At 45.4% G+C, this 24625-nt stretch overlaps 1 protein-coding gene across 1 annotated transcript in view; it reads right to left on the bottom strand.

Moving 5' to 3' along the window:
* Positions 1 to 4102: 4102 nt before the first annotated feature.
* LOC120041343 (cell adhesion molecule 2-like) overlaps positions 4103 to 24625 on the bottom strand; it is a gene marked incomplete at its 3' end in the record, with an annotated part of 59287 nt that continues 38764 nt past the window's right edge. Inside the window, exon 5 of the mRNA XM_038986284.1 lies at positions 4103 to 4216. Coding sequence (XP_038842212.1) covers positions 4103 to 4216 — 114 coding nt within the window. The remainder of the gene's footprint in view (positions 4217 to 24625) is intronic.

A 24625-nucleotide genomic window follows, 5' to 3' on the forward strand; every position in this document is an offset into this window, starting at 1 on the left:
AGGAGTAATTCAGGAGAGACTAAAGAGGAGTAATTCAGGAGAGGACTAGAGAGGAGTAATTCAGGAGAGACTAGAGAGGAGTAATTCAGGAGAGACTAAAGAGGAGTAATTCAGGAAGAGACTAGAGAGGAGTAATTCATGAGAGAGACTAGAGAGGAGTAATTCAGGAGAGACTAAAGAGGAGTAATTCAGTGAGAGACTAGAGAGGAGTAATTCAGGAGAGAGACTAGAGAGGAGTAATTCAGGAGAGACTAAAGAGGAGTAATTCAGGAGGAGACTAGAGAGGAGTAATTCAGGAGACTAGAGGGGAGTAATTCAGGAGAGACTAGAGAGGAGTAATTCAGGAGAGACTAGAGAGGAGTAATTCAGGAGAGAGGACTAGAGAGGAGTAATTCAGGAGAGACTAGAGAGGAGTAATTCAGGATGAGACTAGAGAGGAGTAATTCAGGAGAGACTAGAGAGGAGTAATTCAGGAGAGAACTAGAGAGGAGTAATTCAGGAGAGACTAGAGAGGAGTAATTCAGGAGAGAGACTAGAGAGGAGTAATTCAGAGGAGAGACTAGAGGGAGTAATTCAGGAGAGACTAGAGAGGAGTAATTCAGGAGAGAGACTAGAGAGAGTAATTCAGGAGAGAGACTAGAGGGGAGTAATTCAGGAGAGACTAGAGAGGAGGTAATTCAGGAGAGACTAGAGAGGAGTAATTCAGGAGAGACTAGAGGGGAGTAATTCAGGAGAGACTAGAGAGGAGTAATTCAGGAGAGAGACTAGAGAGGAGTAATTCAGGAGAGAGACTAGAGAGGAGTAATTCAGGAGAGACTAAAGAGGAGTAATTCAGGAGAGAGACTAGAGAGGAGTAATTCAGGAGAGAGACTAGAGAGGAGTAATTCAGGAGAGAGACTAGAGAGGAGTAATTCAGGAGAGAGGACTAGAGAGGAGTAATTCAGGAGAGAGACTAGAGAGGAGTAATTCAGGAGAGAGAACTAGAGAGGAGTAATTCAGGAGAGAGACTAGAGGGGAGTAATTCAGGAGAGAGACTAGAGGGGAGTAATTCAGGAGAGAGACTAGAGGGGAGTAATTCAGGAGAGACTAGAGGGGAGTAATTCAGGAGAGGGACTAGAGAGGAGTAATTCAGGAGAGAGAGAGGAGTAATTCAGGAGAGACTAAAGAGGAGTAATTCAGGAGAGAGAGTAGAGAGGAGTAATTCAGGAGAGAGACTAGAGAGGAGTAATTCAGGAGAGAGACTAGAGAGGAGTAATTCAGGAGAGAGACTAAAGAGGAGTAATTCAGGAGAGAGATTAAAGAGGAGTAATTCAGGAGAGACTAGAGAGGAGTAATTCAGGAGAGACTAAAGAGGAGTAATTCAGGAGAGAGACTAGAGAGGAGTAATTCAGGAGAGAGACTAGAGAGGAGTAATTCAGGAGAGACTAAAGAGGAGTAATTCAGGAGAGACTAGAGAGGAGTAATTCATGAGAGACTAGAGAGGAGTAATTCAGGAGAGACTAAAGAGGAGTAATTCAGGAGAGAGACTAGAGAGGAGTAATTCAGGAGAGAGACTAGAGAGGAGTAATTCAGGAGAGACTAAAGAGGAGTAATTCAGGAGAGACTAGAGAGGAGTAATTCAGGAGAGAGACTAGAGAGGAGTAATTCAGGAGAGACTAAAGAGGAGTAATTCAGGAGAGACTAGAGAGGAGTAATTCATGAGAGACTAGAGGGGAGTAATTCAGGAGAGACTAGAGAGGAGTAATTCAGGAGAGACTAGAGAGGAGTAATTCAGGAGAGAGACTAGAGAGGAGTAATTCAGGAGAGACTAGAGAGGAGTAATTCAGGAGAGACTAGAGAGGAGTAATTCAGGAGAGACTAGAGAGGAGTAATTCAGGAGAGACTAGAGAGGAGTAATTCAGGAGAGACTAGAGAGGAGTAATTCAGGAGAGAGACTAGAGAGGAGTAATTCAGGAGAGAGACTAGAGGGGAGTAATTCAGGAGAGACTAGAGAGGAGTAATTCAGGAGAGACTAGAGAGGAGTAATTCAGGAGAGACTAGAGGGGAGTAATTCAGGAGAGACTAGAGAGGAGTAATTCAGGAGAGAGACTAGAGAGGAGTAATTCAGGAGAGAGACTAGAGAGGAGTAATTCAGGAGAGACTAAAGAGGAGTAATTCAGGAGAGACTAGAGAGGAGTAATTCAGGAGAGAGACTAGAGAGGAGTAATTCAGGAGAGAGACTAGAGAGGAGTAATTCAGGAGAGAGACTAGAGAGGAGTAATTCAGGAGAGAGACTAGAGAGGAGTAATTCAGGAGAGAGACTAGAGAGGAGTAATTCAGGAGAGAGACTAGAGAGGAGTAATTCAGGAGAGAGACTAGAGGGGAGTAATTCAGGAGAGAGACTAGAGGGGAGTAATTCAGGAGAGAGACTAGAGGGGAGTAATTCAGGAGAGACTAGAGGGGAGTAATTCAGGAGAGGGACTAGAGAGGAGTAATTCAGGAGAGAGAGAGGAGTAATTCAGGAGAGACTAAAGAGGAGTAATTCAGGAGAGAGACTAGAGAGGAGTAATTCAGGAGAGAGACTAGAGAGGAGTAATTCAGGAGAGAGACTAGAGAGGAGTAATTCAGGAGAGAGACTAAAGAGGAGTAATTCAGGAGAGAGACTAAAGAGGAGTAATTCAGGAGAGACTAGAGAGGAGTAATTCAGGAGAGACTAGAGAGGAGTAATTCAGGAGAGAGACTAGAGAGGAGTAATTCAGGAGAGACTAGAGAGGAGTAATTCAGGAGAGACTAGAGAGGAGTAATTCAGGAGAGACTAGAGAGGAGTAATTCAGGAGAGAGACTAGAGAGGAGTAATTCAGGAGAGACTAGAGAGGAGTAATTCAGGAGAGACTAGAGAGGAGTAATTCAGGAGAGACTAGAGAGGAGTAATTCAGGAGAGACTAGAGGGGAGTAATTCAGGAGAGACTAGAGGGGAGTAATTCAGGAGAGAGACTAGAGAGGAGTAATTCAGGAGAGAGACTAGAGAGGAGTAATTCAGGAGAGACTAAAGAGGAGTAATTCAGGAGAGAGACTAGAGAGGAGTAATTCAGGAGAGACTAGAGAGGAGTAATTCAGGAGAGACTAAAGAGGAGTAATTCAGGAGAGAGACTAGAGAGGAGTAATTCAGGAGAGAGACTAGAGAGGAGTAATTCAGGAGAGAATAAAGAGGAGTAATTCAGGAGAGAGACTAGAGAGGAGTAATTCATGAGAGACTAGAGAGGAGTAATTCAGGAGAGACTAAAGAGGAGTAATTCAGGAGAGAGACTAGAGAGGAGTAATTCAGGAGAGAGACTAGAGAGGAGTAATTCAGGAGAGACTAAAGAGGAGTAATTCAGGAGAGACTAGAGAGGAGTAATTCAGGAGAGAGACTAGAGAGGAGTAATTCAGGAGAGACTAAAGAGGAGTAATTCAGGAGAGACTAGAGAGGAGTAATTCAGGAGAGACTAGAGGGGAGTAATTCAGGAGAGACTAGAGAGGAGTAATTCAGGAGAGACTAGGGGGATTTTGGCCATCCATTAGCTGTCATCCATCTGCTGTGATGCAGAGAACGTTAATTAAAACAGTGAAACAACCCAGGAAGCAGAGAATGATACCTACCAATTTACAGCAACAACTGTTATCAACTTTCATATGAAACACTTGTCTTAGGAAAAAATGTGCTGGTAAATCTAATACACTATATACAAACAGGATGCCAGTAGTAAACTATATACAAACAGGATGCCAGTAGTAAACTATATACAAACAGGATGCCAGTAGTAAACTATATACAAACAGGATGCCAGTAGTAAACTATATACAAACAGGATGCCAGTAGTAAACTATATACAAACAGGATGCCAGTAGTAAACTATATACAAACAGGATGCCAGTAGTAAACTATATACAAACAGGATGCCAGTAGTAAACTATATACAAACAGGATGCCATTTCCGAGGAGGCCAGGAGAGACCAGGAGAGGCCAGAAGAGGCCAGAAGAGGCCAGGAGAGGCCAGAAGAGGCCAGAAGAGGCCAGAGAGACAGTAAAGAGAGAGGAGGAGAGGAGGAGGGGAGGGGAGGTGAGGGTAAGGTGGTACTATACCTCTGTTGTTGATGTTTGTAGGTTCTGAGGAGGCGATATGGGGTCTAGGGGGACGGTGGTGCCTGGTGGGGCGGGGGGCAGGGGTGGTGGATGGAGGGAAGGTGGTGGGGACGTCTGGCGGGATGCAGACATACACACACACACACACACATATAGACAGGCACACAGGTATGCAGGCACACACACACACACACACACACACACACACACACACACACACACACACACACACACACACACACACACACACACACACACACACACACACACACACACACACACACACAAAACAAAAAATAAAATAAACTCAAGGTGAAAACACAAATACAAACATATAAACACACAAATACAAACATATAAACACATAAACATATTAACACATCAACATAAAAACACATAGCAACTGAAATCAGAACACAAAACAAGGGATGAGAAATTCACTTGAAAAGGGTTAAAGATACACTACATGACCAAAAGTATCTGGACAGCTGCTCATGGAACATCTCATTCCAAAATCATGGGCATTAATATGGAGTTGGTCCCCCTTTGCTGCTCTAACAGGCTCCACTCTTATGGGAAGGCTTTCCACTACATGTTGGAACATTGCTGCTATAACAGCCTCCACTCTTCTGGGAAGGCTTTCCACTACATGTTGGAACATTGCTGCTATAACAGCCTCCACTCTTCTGGGAAGGCTTTCCACTAGATGTTGGAACATTGCTGCTATAACAGCCTCCACTCTTCTGGGAAGGCTTTCCACTAGATGTTGGAACATTGCTGCTATAACAGCCTCCACTCTTCTGGGAAGGCTTTCCACTAGATGTTGGAACATTGCTGCTATAACAGCCTCCACTCTTCTGGGAAGGCTTTCCACTACATGTTGGAACATTGCTGCTATAACAGCCTCCACTCTTCTGGGAAGGCTTTCCACTAGATGTTGGAACATTGCTGCTATAACAGCCTCCACTCTTCTGGGAAGGCTTTCCACTAGATGTTGGAACATTGCTGCTATAACAGCCTCCACTCTTCTGGGAAGGCTTTCCACTAGATGTTGGAACATTGCTGCTATAACAGCCTCCACTCTTCTGGGAAGGCTTTCCACTACATGTTGGAACATTGCTGCTATAACAGCCTCCACTCTTCTGGGAAGGCTTTCCACTAGATGTTGGAACATTGCTGCTATAACAGCCTCCACTCTTCTGGGAAGGCTTTCCACTACATGTTGGAACATTGCTGCTATAACAGCCTCCACTCTTCTGGGAAGGCTTTCCACTACATGTTGGAACATTGCTGCTATAACAGCCTCCACTCTTCTGGGAAGGCTTTCCACTACATGTTGGAACATTGCTGCTATAACAGCCTCCACTCTTCTGGGAAGGCTTTCCACTACATGTTGGAACATTGCTGCTATAACAGCCTCCACTCTTCTGGGAAGGCTTTCCACTAGATGTTGGAACATTGCTGCTATAACAGCCTCCACTCTTCTGGGAAGGCTTTCCACTAGATGTTGGAACATTGCTGCTATAACAGCCTCCACTCTTCTGGGAAGGCTTTCCACTAGATGTTGGAACATTGCTGCTCTAACAGCCTCCACTCTTCTGGGAAGGCTTTCCACTAGATGTTGGAACATTGCTGCTATAACAGCCTCCACTCTTCTGGGAAGGCTTTCCACTAGATGTTGGAACATTGCTGCTCTAACAGCCTCCACTCTTCTGGGAAGGCTTTCCACTAGATGTTGGAACATTGCTGCTATAACAGTCTCCACTCTTCTGGGAAGGCTTTCCACTACATGTTGGAACATTGCTGCTATAACAGCCTCCACTCTTCTGGGAAGGCTTTCCACTAGATGTTGGAACATTGCTGCTATAACAGCCTCCACTCTTCTGGGAAGGCTTTCCACTAGATGTTGGAACATTGCTGCTCTAACAGCCTCCACTCTTCTGGGAAGGCTTTCCACTAGATGTTGGAACATTGCTACTATAACAGCCTCCACTCTTCTGGGAAGGCTTTCCACTACATGTTGGAACATTGCTGCTATAACAGCCTCCACTCTTCTGGGAAGGCTTTCCACTAGATGTAGGAACATTTTTGCTATAACAGCCCCCACTCTTCTGGGAAGGCTTTCCACTAGATGTTGGAACATTGCTGCTGTAACAGCCTCCACTCTTCTGGGAAGGCTTTCCACTAGATGTTGGAACATTGCTGCTATAACAGCCTCCACTCTTCTGGGAAGGCTTTCCACTAGATGTAGGAACATTTTTGCTATAACAGCCCCCACTCTTCTGGGAAGGCTTTCCACTAGATGTTGGAACATTGCTGCTGTAACAGCCTCCACTCTTCTGGGAAGGCTTTCCACTAGATGTTGGAACATTGCTGCTATAACAGCCTCCACTCTTCTGGGAAGGCTTTCCACTAGATGTTGGAACATTGCTGTGGGGACTTGCTTCCATTCAGCCACAAGAGCCTTAGTGAGGTCGGGCACTGATGTTGGGCGATTAGGTCTGGCTCGCAGTCAGTGTTCCAATTCATCCCAAAGGGGTTCGACGGGGTTGAGGTCAGGGCTAAAATCATCTAGAATGTCATTGTATGCTGTAGGGTTAAGATTTCCCTTCACTGGAACTAAGGGGCCTGAACCATGAAAAACAGCCCCAGACCATTATTCCTCCTCCACCAAACTTTACAGTTGGCACTATGCATCAGGGCGAGTAGCGTTCTCCTGGCATCCGCCAAACCCAGATTTGTCCGTCGGACTGCCAGATGGTGAAGCGTGATTCATCACCCCAGAGAACGCGTTTCCACTGCTCCAGAGTCCAATGGTGGTGAGCTTTACACCACTCCAGTCAACGCTTGGCATTGCACATGGTGATCTTAGGCTTGTGTGCGGCTGCTCAGCCATGGAAACCCATTTCATGAAGCTCCCTACGAACAGTTATTGTGCTGATGTTGCTTCCAGAGGCAGTTTGGAACTCAGTAGTGAGTGTTGCAACCAAGGACAGATGATTTTTACGCACTTCAGCACTCAGCGGCCCCGTTCTGTCAGCTTGTGTGGCCTACCACGTCGCGTATGAGCCGTTGTTGCTCCTCGACGTTTCCACTTCACAATAACAGCACTTACTGTTGACCGGAGCAGCTCTAGCAGGGCAGAAACAGAAACTTTCAAGTAGGTTTTGCTAGGTTGTTGTGGACGAGGATGGCGGATTGGCGTAAGACGCCCAAGGTTGGGTTGAATCCAGCGACAGAAAGTAGATTTTGAGATTTTTGTTTTAAGTCTATAACAAACCTTAACCATTCAGAGTTAATGTCTAACCTTAACCATTCAGAGTTAATGTATAACCTTAACCATTCAGAGTTAATGTCTGACCTTAACCATTCAGAGTTAATGACTAACCTTAACCATTCAGAGTTAATGACTAACCTTAACCATTCAGAGTTAATGTCTAACCTTAACCATTCAGAGTTAATGTCTAACCTTAACCATTCACAGTTAATGCCTAACCTTAACCATTCAGAGTTAATGTCTAACCTTAACCATTCAGAGTTAATGCCTAACCTTAACCATTCAGAGTTAATGTCTAACCTTAACCATTCACAGTTAATGTCTAACCTTAACCATTCAGAGTTAATGTCTAACCTTAACCATTCAGAGTTAATGCCTAACCTTAACCATTCAGAGTTAATGTCTAACCTTAACCATTCAGAGTTAATGTCTAACCTTAACCATTCAGAGTTAATGACTAACCTTAACCATTCAGAGTTAATGCCTAACCTTAACCATTCAGAGTTAATGCCTGACCTTAACCATTCAGAGTTAATGTCTGACCTTAACCATTCACAGTTAATGTCTAACCTTAATCATTCAGAGTTAATGCCTAACCTTAACCATTCAGAGTTAATGCCTGACCTTAACCATTCAGAGTTAATGTCTGACCTTAACCATTCACAGTTAATGTCTAACCTTAATCATTCAGAGTTAATGCCTAACCTTAACCATTCAGAGTCAATGCCTCAACTTCACCTTAAAGACGTTAACCAACCAAACTTTGACGTTTAAGAAACATGTCTGAACGTCTCATTCTGCCATGTAGGATCATAATTTGACAACTCTTTTTGTTGCTGAGAAATGTCCTATACAAGCAGATGAGCTTTGTGATTTCCATTAAATTCACAGAAAACGTACACACATATTACAGTTCTGTTACATGCGTTGGTCAAACCTGAGGTCACATCGTCAAAACTCTTCACACGGTCAGCGAAACAGAAGTGTATGTGGACCGAACTGTGAATCATTTTTTTCATTGCTTTCACACAAAATGCATTCAATGACCACATTCTCTCTGAAATCCATGACCTCCGTTCTCATTCGTACTCCACCACCTGCTAAACTATATATTTGCAGCACGTGTTTTTCAAACGCTAACACACCGTGTCCAAAAACGGTTAAAAACACATTCAAAACAGAATGATGGCAAATGTCGTGCATTTCTGCAGTAACCAGATTGAAACTGATAGAAAATCTCACCAGTATATTTAATCATTCCAAAACACAGCTCATTGCAGCTCACTCAGTCAGCTGAAAGCCTACCCAAGTGTCCTGTTTTTAGGCTCGTTACCAAAATCCCATAAAAGACAACGGCTTCGGGAATGATTTAGTTTGGAAACATGGATCAAGGAAGACAGGTTTGTGGGGAAAGAAGAGTGGCAGGGAGATGGAGAATGTGTGGAGGACAACGGAGAGGAAGACAGGTTGGTGGGGAAAGAAGAGTGGCAGGGAGAGGGAGAATGTGTGGAGGACAAAGGAGAGGAAGACAGGTTGGTGGGGAGAGAAGAGTGGCAGGGAGAGGGAGAATGTGTGGAGGACAAAGGAGAGGAAGACAGGTTGGTGGAGAAAGAAGAGTGGCAGGGAGAGGGAGAATGTGTGGAGGACAACGGAGACAGGTTGGTGGGGAAAGAAGAGTGGCAGGGAGAGGGAGAATGTGTGGAGGACAACGGAGAGGAAGACAGGTTGGCGGGGAAAGAAGAGTGGCAGGGAGAGGGAGAATGTGTGGAGGACAACGGAGAGGAAGACAGGTTGGCGGGGAAAGAAGAGTGGCAGGGAGATGGAGAATGTGTGGAGGACAAAGGAGAGGGAGACAGGTTGGCGGGGAAAGAAGAGTGGCAGGGAGAGGGAGAATGTGTGGAGGACAACGGAGAGGAAGACAGGTTGGCGGGGAAAGAAGAGTGGCAGGGAGATGGAGAATGTGTGGAGGACAAAGGAGAGGGAGACAGGTTGGCGGGGAAAGAAGAGTGGCAGGGAGATGGAGAATGTGTGGAGGACAACGGAGAGGAAGACAGGTTGGTGGGGAAAGAAGAGTGGCAGGGAGAGGGAGAATGTGTGGAGGACAACGGAGAGGAAGACAGGTTGGCGGGGAAAGAAGAGTGGCAGGGAGATGGAGAATGTGTGGAGGACAAAGGAGAGGGAGACAGGTTGGCGGGGAAAGAAGAGTGGCAGGGAGATGGAGAATGTGTGGAGGACAACGGAGAGGAAGACAGGTTGGCGGGGAAAGAAGAGTGGCAGGGAGAGGGAGAATGTGTGGAGGACAAAGGAGAGGAAGACAGGTTGGCGGGGAAAGAAGAGTGACAGGGAGAGGGAGAATGTGTGGAGGACAAAGGAGAGGAAGACCAAGAGCGGTTGGTCTCTGGTGAGATAAAGGGCCACAATTATTGACCGTGTTGTAAACCTCTCTTTGAGAGAGGCCGGTTTAAAGGAACCAACCAGCGTTCAACAGTTGCATCAATAGTACGAATCTTCCGGCAAAACAACAGGTGAGATGTGTCCAGTGATAATTGAACTACACATTACAGTATGTTCACATTTTTACATGTACTGACATTTTGAAATATATTGATTGGTTTGTGTTTTTCATTAGGATCCAAAAGGTTGCCTCCCACAGGAAGAATATTATCAGATCCGCAGGAAATTGTTGCCATGGTAATTGGCAACAATGGCAATAAAACTGCGGGAAATTCGGGACAGAGTGCTGGCAGACAATATGACTTTTGGGAATGTGAATACGGTCAGCTCGACGACAGTTGCCAGAGTCCCAGAGAAACATGTAATTAGGATGAAGCACTTGTACCCTTGGGGAGAAACGGTGAACGTGAGAGAGAACTCCGGTATCAATATGTCCAGGTAAGACGTCTGTTCAATAACCAAACAGGGTACATATGTGTCACCCTGATCTGTTTCACCTGTCCTTGTGATTGTCTCCACCCCCTCCAGGTGTTGCTTATTATCCCTGGTGTATTTATCCCTGTGTTTCCTGTCTCGCTGTCCCAGTGTATTTATCCCTGTGTTTCCTGTCTCGCTGTCCCAGTGTATTTATCCCTGTGTTTCCTGTCTCGCTGTCCCAGTGTATTTATCCCTGTGTTTCCTGTCTCTCTGTACCAGTGTATTTATCCCTGTGTTTCCTGTCTCTCTGTACCAGTGTATTTATCCCTGTGTTTCCTGTCTCTCTGTACCAGTGTATTTATCCCTGTGTTTCCTGTCTCTCTGTGCCAGTATATTTATCCCTGTGTTTCCTGTCTCTCTGTGCCAGTGTATTTATCGCTGTGTTTCCTGCCAGTTCGTTTTGTATGTTTTTCAAGTCAACCAGCGTTTTCTGCTTCTATTCTCTGCTAGTCCTCCCGGTTTTTGACCCTTGCCTGTGTTCTGGACTCCGTACCCGCCTGCCTGACCATACTGCCTGCCTTGACCTCGAGCCTGCCTGCCACTCTGTACCTCCTGGACTCTGAACTGGTTTTGACCTTTTGCCTGTCCACGACCATTCTCTTGCCTACCCATTTTGGATTGTTTAATAAATATCAAGACTCAAACCATCTGCCTCCCGTGTCTGCGTCTGGGTCTCGCCTTGTGCCCTTATAACATGCACAGCGATGCATAATGTAAAGTACTGTGAAACTGTGGACTTCCTGTATTTTACAGAGTAATGGAGATGGAAGCCAGGCAAACTGCACATACATTCATCTTTGTGGATGAAGCTGGATTCAACCTGGCAAAAACACTCAACAGGGGAAGAAATGCGATTGGACAGAGAACAACCGTGGATGTCTCAAGCCAGAGAGGAGCTAACATCACAACGTGTGCAGCACTGTCCAATGATGGCTTGCTGTTACACAAACAACTCATTGACCCCTACAATACAGAGAGGCTCATTTATTTTCTGGATGACCTGAATAATCGACTTGTGCCAGCGGAGGAGAGAGGGGCAAGAAACTCCCCTACCTTCGTATGTGTGGGATAATGAGGCATTCCACCACTCTGCTGCAGTCACAGACTAGTTTACTACACATCCCAGGATGTCAGTACTGTTCCTGCCTCCATACTCCCCCTTCCTAAACCCCATAGAGGAGTCTGTCTCTGCGTGGAGGTGGAAGGTTTATGACCACAATCCACATGACCAGATGTCCATGAACGCGGGACACTTCTCCTAAAGATGGCCAGGGTTGGATAAGACATTACAGAAGATATTTTACAAGATGCAACGCCAGAGAAGAAATAAGACGTGACGTTGATGAGAACTTGTGGCCAAATGCAGGGAGAACATGTTGATGAGAACTAGAATCCTCACAGTACTGTACAGTATGAGTGATGATAACTAGGACCCTCACAGTACTGTAGAGTATGAGTGTTATACTATACATGTTGATGAGAACTAGGACCCTCACAGTACTGTACAGTATGAGTGATGATACTATACATGTTGATGAGAACTAGAATCCTCACAGTACTGTACAGTATGAGTGATGATAACTAGGACCCTCACAGTACTGTACAGTATGAGTGATGATAACTAGGACCCTCACAGTACTGTACAGTATGAGTGATGATAACTAGGACCCTCACAGTACTGTACAGTATGAGTGATGATACTATACATGTTGATGAGAACTAGGACCCTCACAGTACTGTACAGTATGAGTGATGATACTATACATGTTGATGAGAACTAGAATCCTCACAGTACTGTACAGTATGAGTGATGATAACTAGGACCCTCACAGTACTGTACAGTATGAGTGATTATACTATACATGTTGATGAGAACTAGAATCCTCACAGTACTGTACAGTATGAGTGATGATAACTAGGACCCTCACAGTACTGTACAGTATGAGTGATTATACTATACATGTTGATGATAACTAGGACCCTCACAGTACTGTACAGTATGAGTGATGATAACTAGGACCCTCACAGTACTGTACAGTATGAGTGATGATAACTAGGACCCTCACAGTACTGTACAGTATGAGTGATTATACTATACATGTTGATGATAACTAGGACCCTCACAGTACTGTACAGTATGAGTGATGATAACCAGATCCCTCACAGTACTGTACAGTATGAGTGATGATAACCAGATCCCTCACAGTACTGTACAGTATGAGTGATGATAACTAGGACCCTCACAGTACTGTACAGTATGAGTGATGATAACCAGATCCCTCACAGTACTGTACAGTATGAGTGATTATACTATACATGTTGATGAGAACTAGGACCCTCACAGTACTGTACAGTATGAGTGATGATAACCAGATCCCTCACAGTACTGTACAGTATGAGTGATTATACTATACATGTTGATGAGAACTAGGACCCTCACAGTACTGTACAGTATGAGTGATGATAACTAGGACCCTCACAGTACTGTACAGTATGAGTGATGATAACCAGATCCCTCACAGTACTGTACAGTATGAGTGATGATAACTAGGACCCTCACAGTACTGTACAGTATGAGTGATGATAACCAGATCCCTCACAGTACTGTACAGTATGAGTGATGATAACCAGATCCCTCACAGTACTGTACAGTATGAGTGATGATAACTAGGACCCTCACAGTACTGTACAGTATGAGTGATGATAACTAGGACCCTCACAGTACTGTACAGTATGAGTGATGATAACCAGATCCCTCACAGTACTGTACAGTATGAGTGATGATAACCAGATCCCTCACAGTACTGTACAGTATGAGTGATGATAACCAGATCCCTCACAGTACTATACATGTTGAGTGATGAGAACTAGAACCCTCACAGTACTGTACAGTATGAGTGATGATAACCAGATCCCTCACAGTACTGTACAGTATGAGTGATGATAACTAGGACCCTCACAGTACTGTACAGTATGAGTGATGATAACTAGGACCCTCACAGTACTGTACAGTATGAGTGATGATAACCAGATCCCTCACAGTACTGTACAGTATGAGTGATGATAACTAGGACCCTCACAGTACTGTACAGTATGAGTGATGATAACTAGATCCCTCACAGTACTGTACAGTATGAGTGATGATAACCAGATCCCTCACAGTACTATACATGTTGAGTGATGAGAACTAGAACCCTCACAGTACTGTACAGTATGAGTGATGAGAACTAGAACCCTCACAGTACTGTACAGTATGAGTGATGAGAACCAGATCCCTCACAGTACTATACATGTTGATGAGAACCAGATCCCTCACAGTACTGTACAGTATGAGTGATTATATTATACATGTTGATGAGAACTAGGACCCTCACAGTACTGTACAGTATGATTGATGAGAACCAGATCCCTCACAGTACTGTACAGTATGAGTGATGAGAACTAGAACCCTCACAGTACTGTACAGTATGAGTGATGAGAACTAGAACCCTCACAGTACTGTACAGTATGAGTGATGAGAACTAGAACCCTCACAGTACTGTACAGTATGAGTGATGAGAACTAGAACCCTCACAGTACTGTACAGTATGAGTGATGAGAACTAGGACCCTCACAGTACTGTACAGTATGAGTGATTATAACTAGAACCCTCACAGTACTGTACAGTATGAGTGATTATAACTAGAACCCTCACAGTACTGTACAGTATGAGTGATTATAACTAGGACCCTCACAGTACTGTACAGTATGAGTGATTATAACTAGGACCCTCACAGTACTGTACAGTATGAGTGATTATAACTAGGACCCTCACAGTACTGTACAGTATGAGTGATTATAACTAGGACCCTCACAGTACTGTACAGTATGAGTGATTATAACTAGGACCCTCACAGTACTGTACAGTATGAGTGATTATAACTAGGACCCTCACAGTACTGTACAGTATGAGTGATTATAACTAGGACCCTCACAGTACTGTACAGTATGAGTGATTATACATATTGATGATGGGTTTTGTTGTAGTTGTTATTGCAGATCTGGAATTTCAGGAATTTGTTTTTTGTTTCAACTTTTTATTTTTCACCAGTAAATGACTATATGCAAAGATATATAAAAAAAATAAAGGCTTTTAAAGCAAATTGCTGCATTTCTGATTCATTCTTTGTTACATCCACTTTGGTCAATGACGTGAAAAGGTGTTAGTCTTATTCTATAATGAAATACTGATTCACAGTGTTTTTTACAATCGCTAGGACCCAATTCTCAATACTTAGATCACTTTTTCAAAACTCTTCACACAGTTCTCCTAATCCACTTTCGTCTTGGGCACGGCAGTTCATTTCACGTTCAAAATACACTAAAACTACCCAAAACACTTCATACACGTCTCAGATCAACTCGTTCTTCCAGAACACTAGCAACGGTTGTCACCCAACAAGAACACGTTGTGACTCATAGAACAACGACCTAACTAACAACACTACACAGTGTTGTCTTCTGTAAAATGTCTTTACAAAACAAGAATGGCACCTCTCTTCTGTTGAGAATTCACTGCAGTTTATGTTACAGGAATGAATCAGACATGATGCAATATGCTTCAATATGTCTTATGTCATTTTAGGTATACAAGAATTTGCATATACACCATCTACCGATACAGATACAGTAGCAATGCTAGTCAACCCTGTCTTCTGCATTTGGCCACAGGTTCTCATCCACGTCACATCTTATGTCATCTTTGGGCAATACACCCAGGAAAGAATCGTTTGGCGTGCCTGGTCCATCCCTGGAAATCTTCTGCAGATACGTCCAGGCATCCAGCATGCATTGCATCCAGGAGGGACATTTGATCATGTGGATGGTGGTCATAAACCTTCCACCTCCATGAGGAGAATAATTCCTCTATAGGGTTGAGGAATGGAGAGAAAGGTGGGAGGAAAAGTGACATCGTCCTGGGATGGGCTGCAAACCACTCTGCACGGGAGTGGTGCAATGCCACGTTGTCCCCATACAATTACAAACGTTGGGCGATTTGGCCTCACTGCAACCCTTTCCTCACCTGGCACAACCCTTTCCTCCCCTGGCACAACCCTTTCCTCCCCTGGCACAACCCTTTCCTCCCCTGGCACAACCCTTTCCTCACCTGGTATAACCCTTTCCTCACCTGGCACAACCCTTTCCTCCCCTGGTATAACCCTTGCCTCACCTGGCACAACCCTTTCCTCACCCGGCACAACCCTTTCCTCCCCTGGCACAACCCTTTCCTCACCTGGTATAACCCTTTCCTCACCTGGCACAACCCTTTCCTCACCTGGCACAACCCTTTCCTCACCTGGCACAACCCTTTCCTCACCTGGTATAACCCTTTCCTCACCCGGCACAACCCTTTCCTCACCTGGTATAACCCTTTCCTCACCTGGCACAACCCTTTCCTCACCTGGCACAACCCTTTCCTCCCCTGGCACAACCCTTTCCTCACCTGGCACAACCCTTTCCTCCCCTGGCACAACCCTTTCCTCCCCTGGCACAACCCTTTCCTCACCTGGTATAACCCTTTCCTCCCCTGGCACAACCCTTTCCTCACCTGGCACAACCCTTTCCTCACCTGGTATAACCCTTTCCTCCCCTGGCACAACCCTTTCCTCCCCTGGCACAACCCTTTCCTCACCTGGTATAACCCTTTCCTCCCCTGGCACAACCCTTTCCTCCCCTGGCACAACCCTTTCCTCACCTGGCACAACCCTTTCCTCACCCGGCACAACCCTTTCCTCACCTGGCACAACCCTTTCCTCACCTGGCACAACCCTTTCCTCACCTGGCACAACCCTTTCCTCACTGCAACCCTTTCCTCACCTGGCACAACCCTTTCCTCCCCTGGCACAACCCTTTCCTCCCCTGGCACAACCCTTTCCTCACCCGGCACAACCCTTTCCTCACCCGGCACAACCCTTTCCTCCCCTGGCACAACCCTTTCCTCACCCGGCACAACCCTTTCCTCACCCGGCACAACCCTTTCCTCCCCTGGCACAACCCTTCCATAGAGGTCACCCAGGAACTAAATGAGACGCTCGGTGTTGTATGGCCCAATTAGCGGTTTGTGTAACAGCAATCCATCAGAGGATATTGCTGGACACGATGTTGGCACCCCTCTGGCCCGGGACATCCACTGTGGCTCTTTTCCCAATCACATTCCTTCCTCGCCGCCGTGTTTTGGCCAAGTTGAAACCAGCCTCGTCCACAAAGATGAATATGTGGGGTGTTTGCCTGGCTTCAATCTCCATGACTCTCTAAAATAAATCCACAAGGCAACATAAGAGTTATTACAGTAGTTTACATTATACCTATTAACATGCCATTGTGTGTCTCTGCCCTGTTTGGTTTCGTTCAAAACCAGTTCTGTATTTTATAGTCCTCTCATATTGGTTCCTGAGTTGCTAGACTCGTTCAGAGTTCCTCTCAAAGGGGGACAGCGTACAACTGCTTCATCCTGACTTGATGTTGTTTCAGGACTCTAGAAATAGTTGTTATGTTTACATTGTGAATATTTCTAAATGTAATGTTGTCTGCCAACAATCTCTATGAGTTTTATGTCTTTGTTTCTGATGAACATATTAACGATTGCAGTTTCCTGCACAGCAGTGAAAGTCCTACCTCTCCTGCCTGTGGGAGATAACCGTCGGGTCCTGAGCAGAAATACAAAAACAATTACACACAAGTGGGTTTGGAGGCTTTGTTTAATTTCCTTCTGTAATGTGCAGTTCAGTCAGATGCCCTTGCAGAATGCACATCTAACCTGATGTTTCGACAGAAATTTCTCACAATAGATGCCACTGTTGAGCGTTGCAGATTTTCCTGCACCACTCTCAGACCAGCCTCATCTCATTGATAGACCATGATTTATTACATGATCAGTTAGAGCAGCCCTGATCTCTTCTGAGACTACAGCTCTGGATCTTTCTCTCAGTCTTTTTCCACCACGTACTCTTCTCCCGTTTTATTTGTATTGTTATTATTTATTTATTTTTATTTCACCTTTATTTAACCAGGTAGGCCAGTTGAGAACACGTTCTCCTTTACAACTGTGACCTGGCCAAGATAAAGCAAAGCAGTATAAACAAACGTACAGTCAATAATACAATAGAAAAAGCTGTATACAGTGTGTGCAAATGGCGTGAGGAGGTAAGGCAATAAATAGGCCAATAGTGGCGAAGTAATTACAATATAGCATTACACTGGAGTGATAGATGTTCAGATGAGGATGTGCAAGTAGAAATACTGGTGTGCATAAGAGCAGAAAAACAAAAACAAATATGGGATGAGGTAGGTAGTTGGTTGGATGGGCTATTTACAGATGGGCTGTGTACAGCTGCAGTGATCGGTAAGCTGCTCTGACAGCCGATGCTTGAAGTTAGTGAGGGAGATATGAGTCTCCAGCTTCAGTGATTTTTGCAGTTCGTTCCAGTCATTGGCAGCAGGAAACTGGAAGGAAAGGCAGCCAAAGGAGGTGTTGGCTTTGGGGATGACCAGTGTGATATACCTGCTGGAGCGCGTGCTACGGGTGGGTGTTGCTATGGTGACCAGTGAGCTGAGATAAGGCGGAGCTTTACCTAGCCAAGACTTATAGATGACCTGGAGCCAGTGGGCTTGGCGACGAGTATGTACTGAGGGTCAGCCAACGAGAGCGTACAGGTCGCAGTGGTGGGTAGTACATGGGGCTTTGGTGACTTAAACAGATGGCACTGTGATAGACTGCATCCAATTTGCTGAGTAGAGTGTTGGAGGCTATTTTGTAAATGACATCGCCGAAGTCAAGGATCGGTAGGATAGTCAGTTTTACGAGGGTAGGCAGCATGAGTGAAGGATGCTTTGTTGTGAAATAGGAAGCCGGTTCTAGATTTAATTTTGGATTGGAGATGTTTGATGTGAGTATGCAAGGAGAGTTTACAGTCTAACCAGACACCTAGGTATTTGTAGTTGTCCACATATTCTAAGTCAGAACCGTCCAGAGTAGTGATGCTAGTCGGGCGGGCGGGTGCGAGCAGCAATCGGTTGAAGAGCATGCATTTAGTTTTACTTGTATTTAAGAGCAGTTGGAAGCCACGGAAGGAGAGTTGTAATGGCATTGAAGCTCGTCTGGAGGTTAGTTAACACAGTGTCCAAAGAAGGGCCAGAAGCATACAGAATGGTGTCGTCTGCGTAGAGGTGGATCAGAGAATCACCAGCAACAAGAGCGACATCATTGATGTATACAGAGAAAAGAGTCGGCCTGAGAATTGAACCCTGTGGCACCCCCATAGAGACTGCCAGAGGTCCGGATAACAGGCCCTCCGATTTGACACACTGAACTCTATCTGAGAAGTATTTAGTGAACCAGGCGAGGCAGTCATTTGAGAAACCAAGGCTCTCCCTCTCCCAGTCACTATTCTTCCTCTGTCAGCCACGTCTCTATCTCTGGCTGGGTCCATGTTTACAGTACAGCATTATTCCCAAGATGTCCACTTTTGTATAGATGGTAATGACATTGAAAGACTAACACCTGGGTAGGTGTTCAGCTACATATACATATATATATTTCAATACAGTATTACTGTAGAAATGTATCAAATTGCTGTCGTATTCAATGTTGTGTTATGTTAGGTTTTAAACTTAGGTTTAACAGTTTTGAAAAGAGTATGTAAACATTGATGACCTCAGAGTAAGATGTGTTATGATCTGATAAACCCTGTCTCAGGCTAGTCGCACCATGATGACCTCAGAGTAAGGTGTGTTATGATCTGATAAGCCCTGTCTCAGGCCTAGTCGCACCATGATGACCTCAGAGTAAGGTGTGTTATGATCTGATAAACGCTGTCTCAGGCCTAGTCGCACAGTGATGACCTCAGAGTAAGGTGTGTTATGATCTGATAAGCCCTGTCTCAGGCCTAGTCGCACCATGATGACCTCAGAGTAAGGTGTGTTATGATCTGATAAACCCTGTCTCAGGCTAGTCGCACCATGATGACCTCAGAGTAAGGTGTGTTATGATCTGATAAGCCCTGTCTCAGGCCTAGTCGCACAGTGATGACCTCAGAGTAAGATTGTTATGGTCTGACAATCCCTGGCCGTGTTCGGGAGCATCAAAACCGTGATGTGTCATGGGTAAATTGTAAATGACTGACTGATCTACAAAAAATAACAAGTCGTTATTTACGATGCAATGTGATTAGCAAAACAGTCAGTCACACAGGAGGCTGGTGCTACGTTAATTAGGGAGGACGGGGCTCGTGGTAATGGCTGGAGCGAAATTAGTGGAAAGGTATCAAAATACATCAAACACATTATTTTCATGTGTTTGATGCCATTCCATACACTCCATTACGACCATTATTATGAGCCGTCCTCCCATCAGCAGCCTCCTGTGGTCAGTCGAGCGGTCGCCTGCACCCTGATGACCTTATAACGCTGACAGAACAGTCGCCTGATGTCAAATTACCAAAGGAAGCCATTTTGATTTGTCCAGGTCTACCATTAACTTCTGATGCCTTAAAATGGTGGATCACATAAAAACATAGTTTCCAATAACCGACCAAGGCTAAATGCTTCTCACTTTCTCTGGCCTATTAAAGCGGTAGATTGAAATATGGTGACAGTTAATGGGGCCTTTTATATGTTTATGTTCTCTCTCTCTCTCTCTCTCTCTCTCTCTCTCTCTCTCTCTCTCTCTCTCTCTCTCTCTCTCTCTGTCTCTGTCTCTCACTTTCTCTTTCTCTGTCTCTCTCTCTCTCTCTCTCTTTGTCTCTCTCTGTCTCTCTCTCTGTCTCTATCTCTCTCTCTCTCTCTGTCTCTGTCTCTCACTTTCTCTTTCTCTGTCTCTCTCTCTCTCTCTCTCTCTTTGTCTCTCTCTGTCTCTCTCTCTGTCTCTCTCTCTCTGTCTCTCACTTTCTCTCTGTCTGTCTCTCTCTCTCTCTTTGTCTCTCTCTGTCTCTCTCTCTCTCTCTCTCTCATTCTCTCTCTGTCTGTCTCTCTTCTCTCTCTCTGATGCTCTCTCTCTCAATGTCAATTTCTATTTAATGGGCTTTGTTAGCATGGGAAACATATGTTTACATTGCCAAAGCAAGTGAAATAGAAAACAAACAAAAGTGAAATAAACAATAAAAAATGAACAGCAAACAATTACACTTACACAATCTCTCTGTCTCCCTCTCTCTCTCTCTCTGACTGTCTCTCTCTCTAAATTCAATTAAAAGAGCTTTATTGACAAAGCAAGAGAAATAGATAATAATCAAAAGTGAAATAAACAATAAACAATAAAACATTAAACATTACACTCACAAAAGTTCCAAAAGAATAAAGACATTTCAAATGTCATATTATTTATATATACCTCCTGGTCAGGCTCCGTAGACGTGCACATCGCTCACCGTTCTACTCGCCTGTCTCTTGACAACAAGGTAGACGAAATTCCAGAAATTCCTCAAAGATTGTAACATTCTCTGTTTCACGGAAACATGACAACATATGTTGTCGGAATCGGATCAGCCACCGGGCTTCTCCATGGATCGCCCCAACAGAGATAAACACCTCTCTGGGAAGAGGAAGGGCGGGGATATATGCTTCATGATTAACGACTCATGGTGTAACAACATACAGAAACTCAAGTCCTTCTGCTCACCCGACTTATAATTCCTTATAATTCCTTAATTCCTTACAATCAAATGCAGGCCATTTACCTTCCAAGAGAATTCTCATCAGTTATAGTCACAGTTGTGTACATTCCCCCTCAAGCAGACACCAGGACGGCCATCAAGGAACTTCACTGGACTCTATGTAAACTAGAAACTATATATCAAAGCAAATTTTGAAAACAAGGTTACCTAAATTCTATCAGCATATTTACTGCACTACGCGCAAGGGTAATACACTCGACCACTGCTACTCTAACTTCTGCGATGCATACAAAGCCCTCCCCCGCCCTCCCTTCAGCAAATCCGCCCACGACGTCATCTTGCTCCTTCCGTCTTATAGGCAGAAACTCAAACAGGATGTACCAGTGACGAGAACCATTCAACGCTGGTCTGACCAGTCGGAAGCCACACTTGTTTTGATCACGTGGACTGGGATATGTTCAGGTCAGCCTCAGAGAATATCATCGATGTATACGCTGACTCTGTGAGTGAGTTTATAAGGAAGTGCATTGGAGATGTTGTACCCACTGTGACTATTAAAACCTACCCAAACCAGAAACCATGGATGGATGGCGGCATTCACACCAAAATGAAAGCGCAAACCACCGCATTTAACCATGGAAAGAGGACTGGGAATATGGCTGAATACAAACAATGTAGTTATTCCCTCCGCAAGGCAATCAAACAAGTGGAATGTCGGTACAGGGACAAGGTGGAGTCACAATTCAACGGCTCAGACATGAGACGTATGTGGCAGGGTCTACAGGCAATCATGGACTACAAAAAGAAAACCAGCCACATCACGGACAACGACGTCACGCTGCCAGGCAAACTGATCACCTTCTTCTTTCTTTCACGCTTCCGTCGTGGCTAACAAGAACTGCGCCCCACCCCCCTTCTCTGTGGTGAGTAAAACATTTGAATGTGTTAACCCTCGCAAGGCGGCAGGCCCAGACGGCATCCCTAGCCGCGTCCACAGAGCATGACCAGCTGGCTGTCGTGTTAACGGACATAATCTTTCCCAGTCTGTTGTCCCCACATGCTTCAAGTTGTCCACCATTGTTCCTGTTCCCAAGAAAGCAAAGGTAACTGAACTAAATGACTATCGCCCCGTAGCACTCACTTCTGTCATCATGAAGTGCTTTGAGAGGCTAGTCAAGGATCAGACCGCCTCCATCTTACCGGCCACCCTAGACCCACTCCAGTTTGCATACCACCCCAACAGGTCCACAGACCATGCAATCACCATCACACTGCACACTGCCCTGTCCTGTCCTATTATTACTATTCCAAGAGGAATACCAATGTAAGAATGCTGTTCGTTGACTACAGCTCAGCATTCAACACCATAGTACCTTCCAAGCTCATCATCAAGCTGGAGGCCCTGGGTCTCAACCCCGCCCTGTGCAACTGGGTCCTGGACTTCCTGACGGGCCGCCCCCAAGTGGTGAAGGTCGGAAACAACATCTCCACTTCGCTGACCCTCAACACTGGGCCCCACAAGGGTGTGTGCTCAGCCCCTTCCTGTACTCCCTGTTCACCCACGACTGCGTGGCCATGCATGCCTCCAACTCAATCATCAAGTTTAAAGACGACACAACAGTATTGGGCTTGATTACCAACAACGACGAGACAGCCTACAGGGAGGAGGTGAGGGCACTCAGAGTGTGGTGTCAGGAAAATAACCTCACACTCAACATCAACAAAACAAAGGAGATGATCGTGGACTTCAGGAAACAGCAGAGGGAGCACCCCCCTATCCACATCAAAGGGACATCAGTGGAGAAGGTGGAAAGTTTTAAGTTCCTCGGCAATACACATCCCAGACAAACTGAAATGGTCCACCCACACAGACAGTGTGGTGAAGAAGGCGCAACAGCACCTCTTCAACCTCAGGAGGCTGAAGAAATTTGTCTTGTCACCCAAAACCCTGACAAACCTTTACAGATGCACAATCGAGAGCATCCTGTCGGGCTGTAACACAGCCTGATACGTCAACTGCACCGCCCACACCGGGAGCAAACTACCTGCCCTCCATGACACCTACACCACCCGATGTCACAGGAAGGCCATAAAGATCATCAAGGACATCAACCACCCGAGCCACTGCCTGTTCACCCCGCTATCATCCAGAAGGCGAGGCCAGTACAGGTGCATCAAAGCAGGGACCGAGAGACTGAAAAACAGCTTCTATCTCAAGGCCATCAGACTGCTAAACAGCAATCACTAACTCAGACAGGCTGCTGCCTACATAGAGACTCATATCACTGGCCACTTTAATAAATGGATCACTAGTCACTTTAAATAATGCCACTTTAATAATGTTTACACATCTTACATTACTCAAATCACATGTATATACTGTATTTTATACCGTCTACTGCATCTTGCCTATGCCGCTCCCCCATCGCTCATCCATATACTTATATGTACATTTTCTCATTCACCCCTTTAGACTTGTGTGTATAAGGTAGTTGTTGGGAATTGTTGATGTCATTATGGGGTATTGTGATGTCATTATGGGGTATTGGGATGTCATTATGGGCTATTGTGATGTCATTATGGGGTATTGGGATGTCATTATGGGCTATTGTGATGTCATTATGGGGTATTGGGATGTCATTATGGGGTATTGTGATGTCATTATGGGGTATTGTGATGTCATTCTCCTATCATTGCTATGCAGACGACACACAATTAATCTTCTCCTTTCCCCCTTCTGATAACCAGGTGGCGAATCGCATCTCTGCATGTCTGGCAGACATATCAGTGTGGATGACGGATCACCACCTCAAGCTGAACCTCGGCAAGACGGAGCTGCTCTTCCTCCCGGGGAAGGACTGCCCGTTCCATGATCTCGCCATCACGGTTGACAACTCCATTGTGTCCTCCTCCCAGAGTGCTAAGAACCTTGGCGTGATCCTGGACAACACGCTGTCGTTCTCAACTAACATCAAGGCGGTGACCCGTTCCTGTAGGTTCATGCTCTACAACATTCGCAGAGTACGACCCTGCCTCACACAGGAAGCGGCGCAGGTCCTAATCCAGGCACTTGTCATCTCCCGTCTGGACTACTGCAACTCGCTGTTGGCTGGGCTCCCTGCCTGTGCCATTAAACCCCTACAACTCATCCAGAACGCCGCAGCCCGTCTGGTGTTCAACCTTCCCAAGTTCTCTCACGTCACCCCGCTCCTCCGCTCTCTCCACTGGCTTCCAGTTGAAGCTCGCATCCGCTACAAGACCATGGTGCTTGCCTACGGAGCTGTGAGGGGAACGGCACCTCCGTACCTTCAGGCTCTGATCAGGCCCTACACCCAAACAAGGGCACTGCGTTCATCCACCTCTGGCCTGCTCGCCTCCCTACCTCTGAGGAAGTACAGCTCCCGCTCAGCCCAGTCAAAACTGTTCGCTGCTCTGGCACCCCAATGGTGGAACAAACTCCCCCACGACGCCAGGTCAGCGGAGTCAATCACCACCTTCCGGAAACACCTGAAACACCACCTCTTTAAGGAATACCTAGGATAGGATAAAGTAATCCTTCTAACCCCCCCCCCCCCCTTAAAAGAGTTAGATGCACTATTGTAAAGTGGTTGTTCCACTGGATATCATAAGGTGAATGCACCAACTTGTAAGTCGCTCTGGATAAGA

The sequence above is a fragment of the Salvelinus namaycush genome, unplaced genomic scaffold (assembly GCF_016432855.1).
Source record: "Salvelinus namaycush isolate Seneca unplaced genomic scaffold, SaNama_1.0 Scaffold447, whole genome shotgun sequence".
In the NCBI taxonomy this organism is placed as follows: domain Eukaryota; kingdom Metazoa; phylum Chordata; class Actinopteri; order Salmoniformes; family Salmonidae; genus Salvelinus; species Salvelinus namaycush.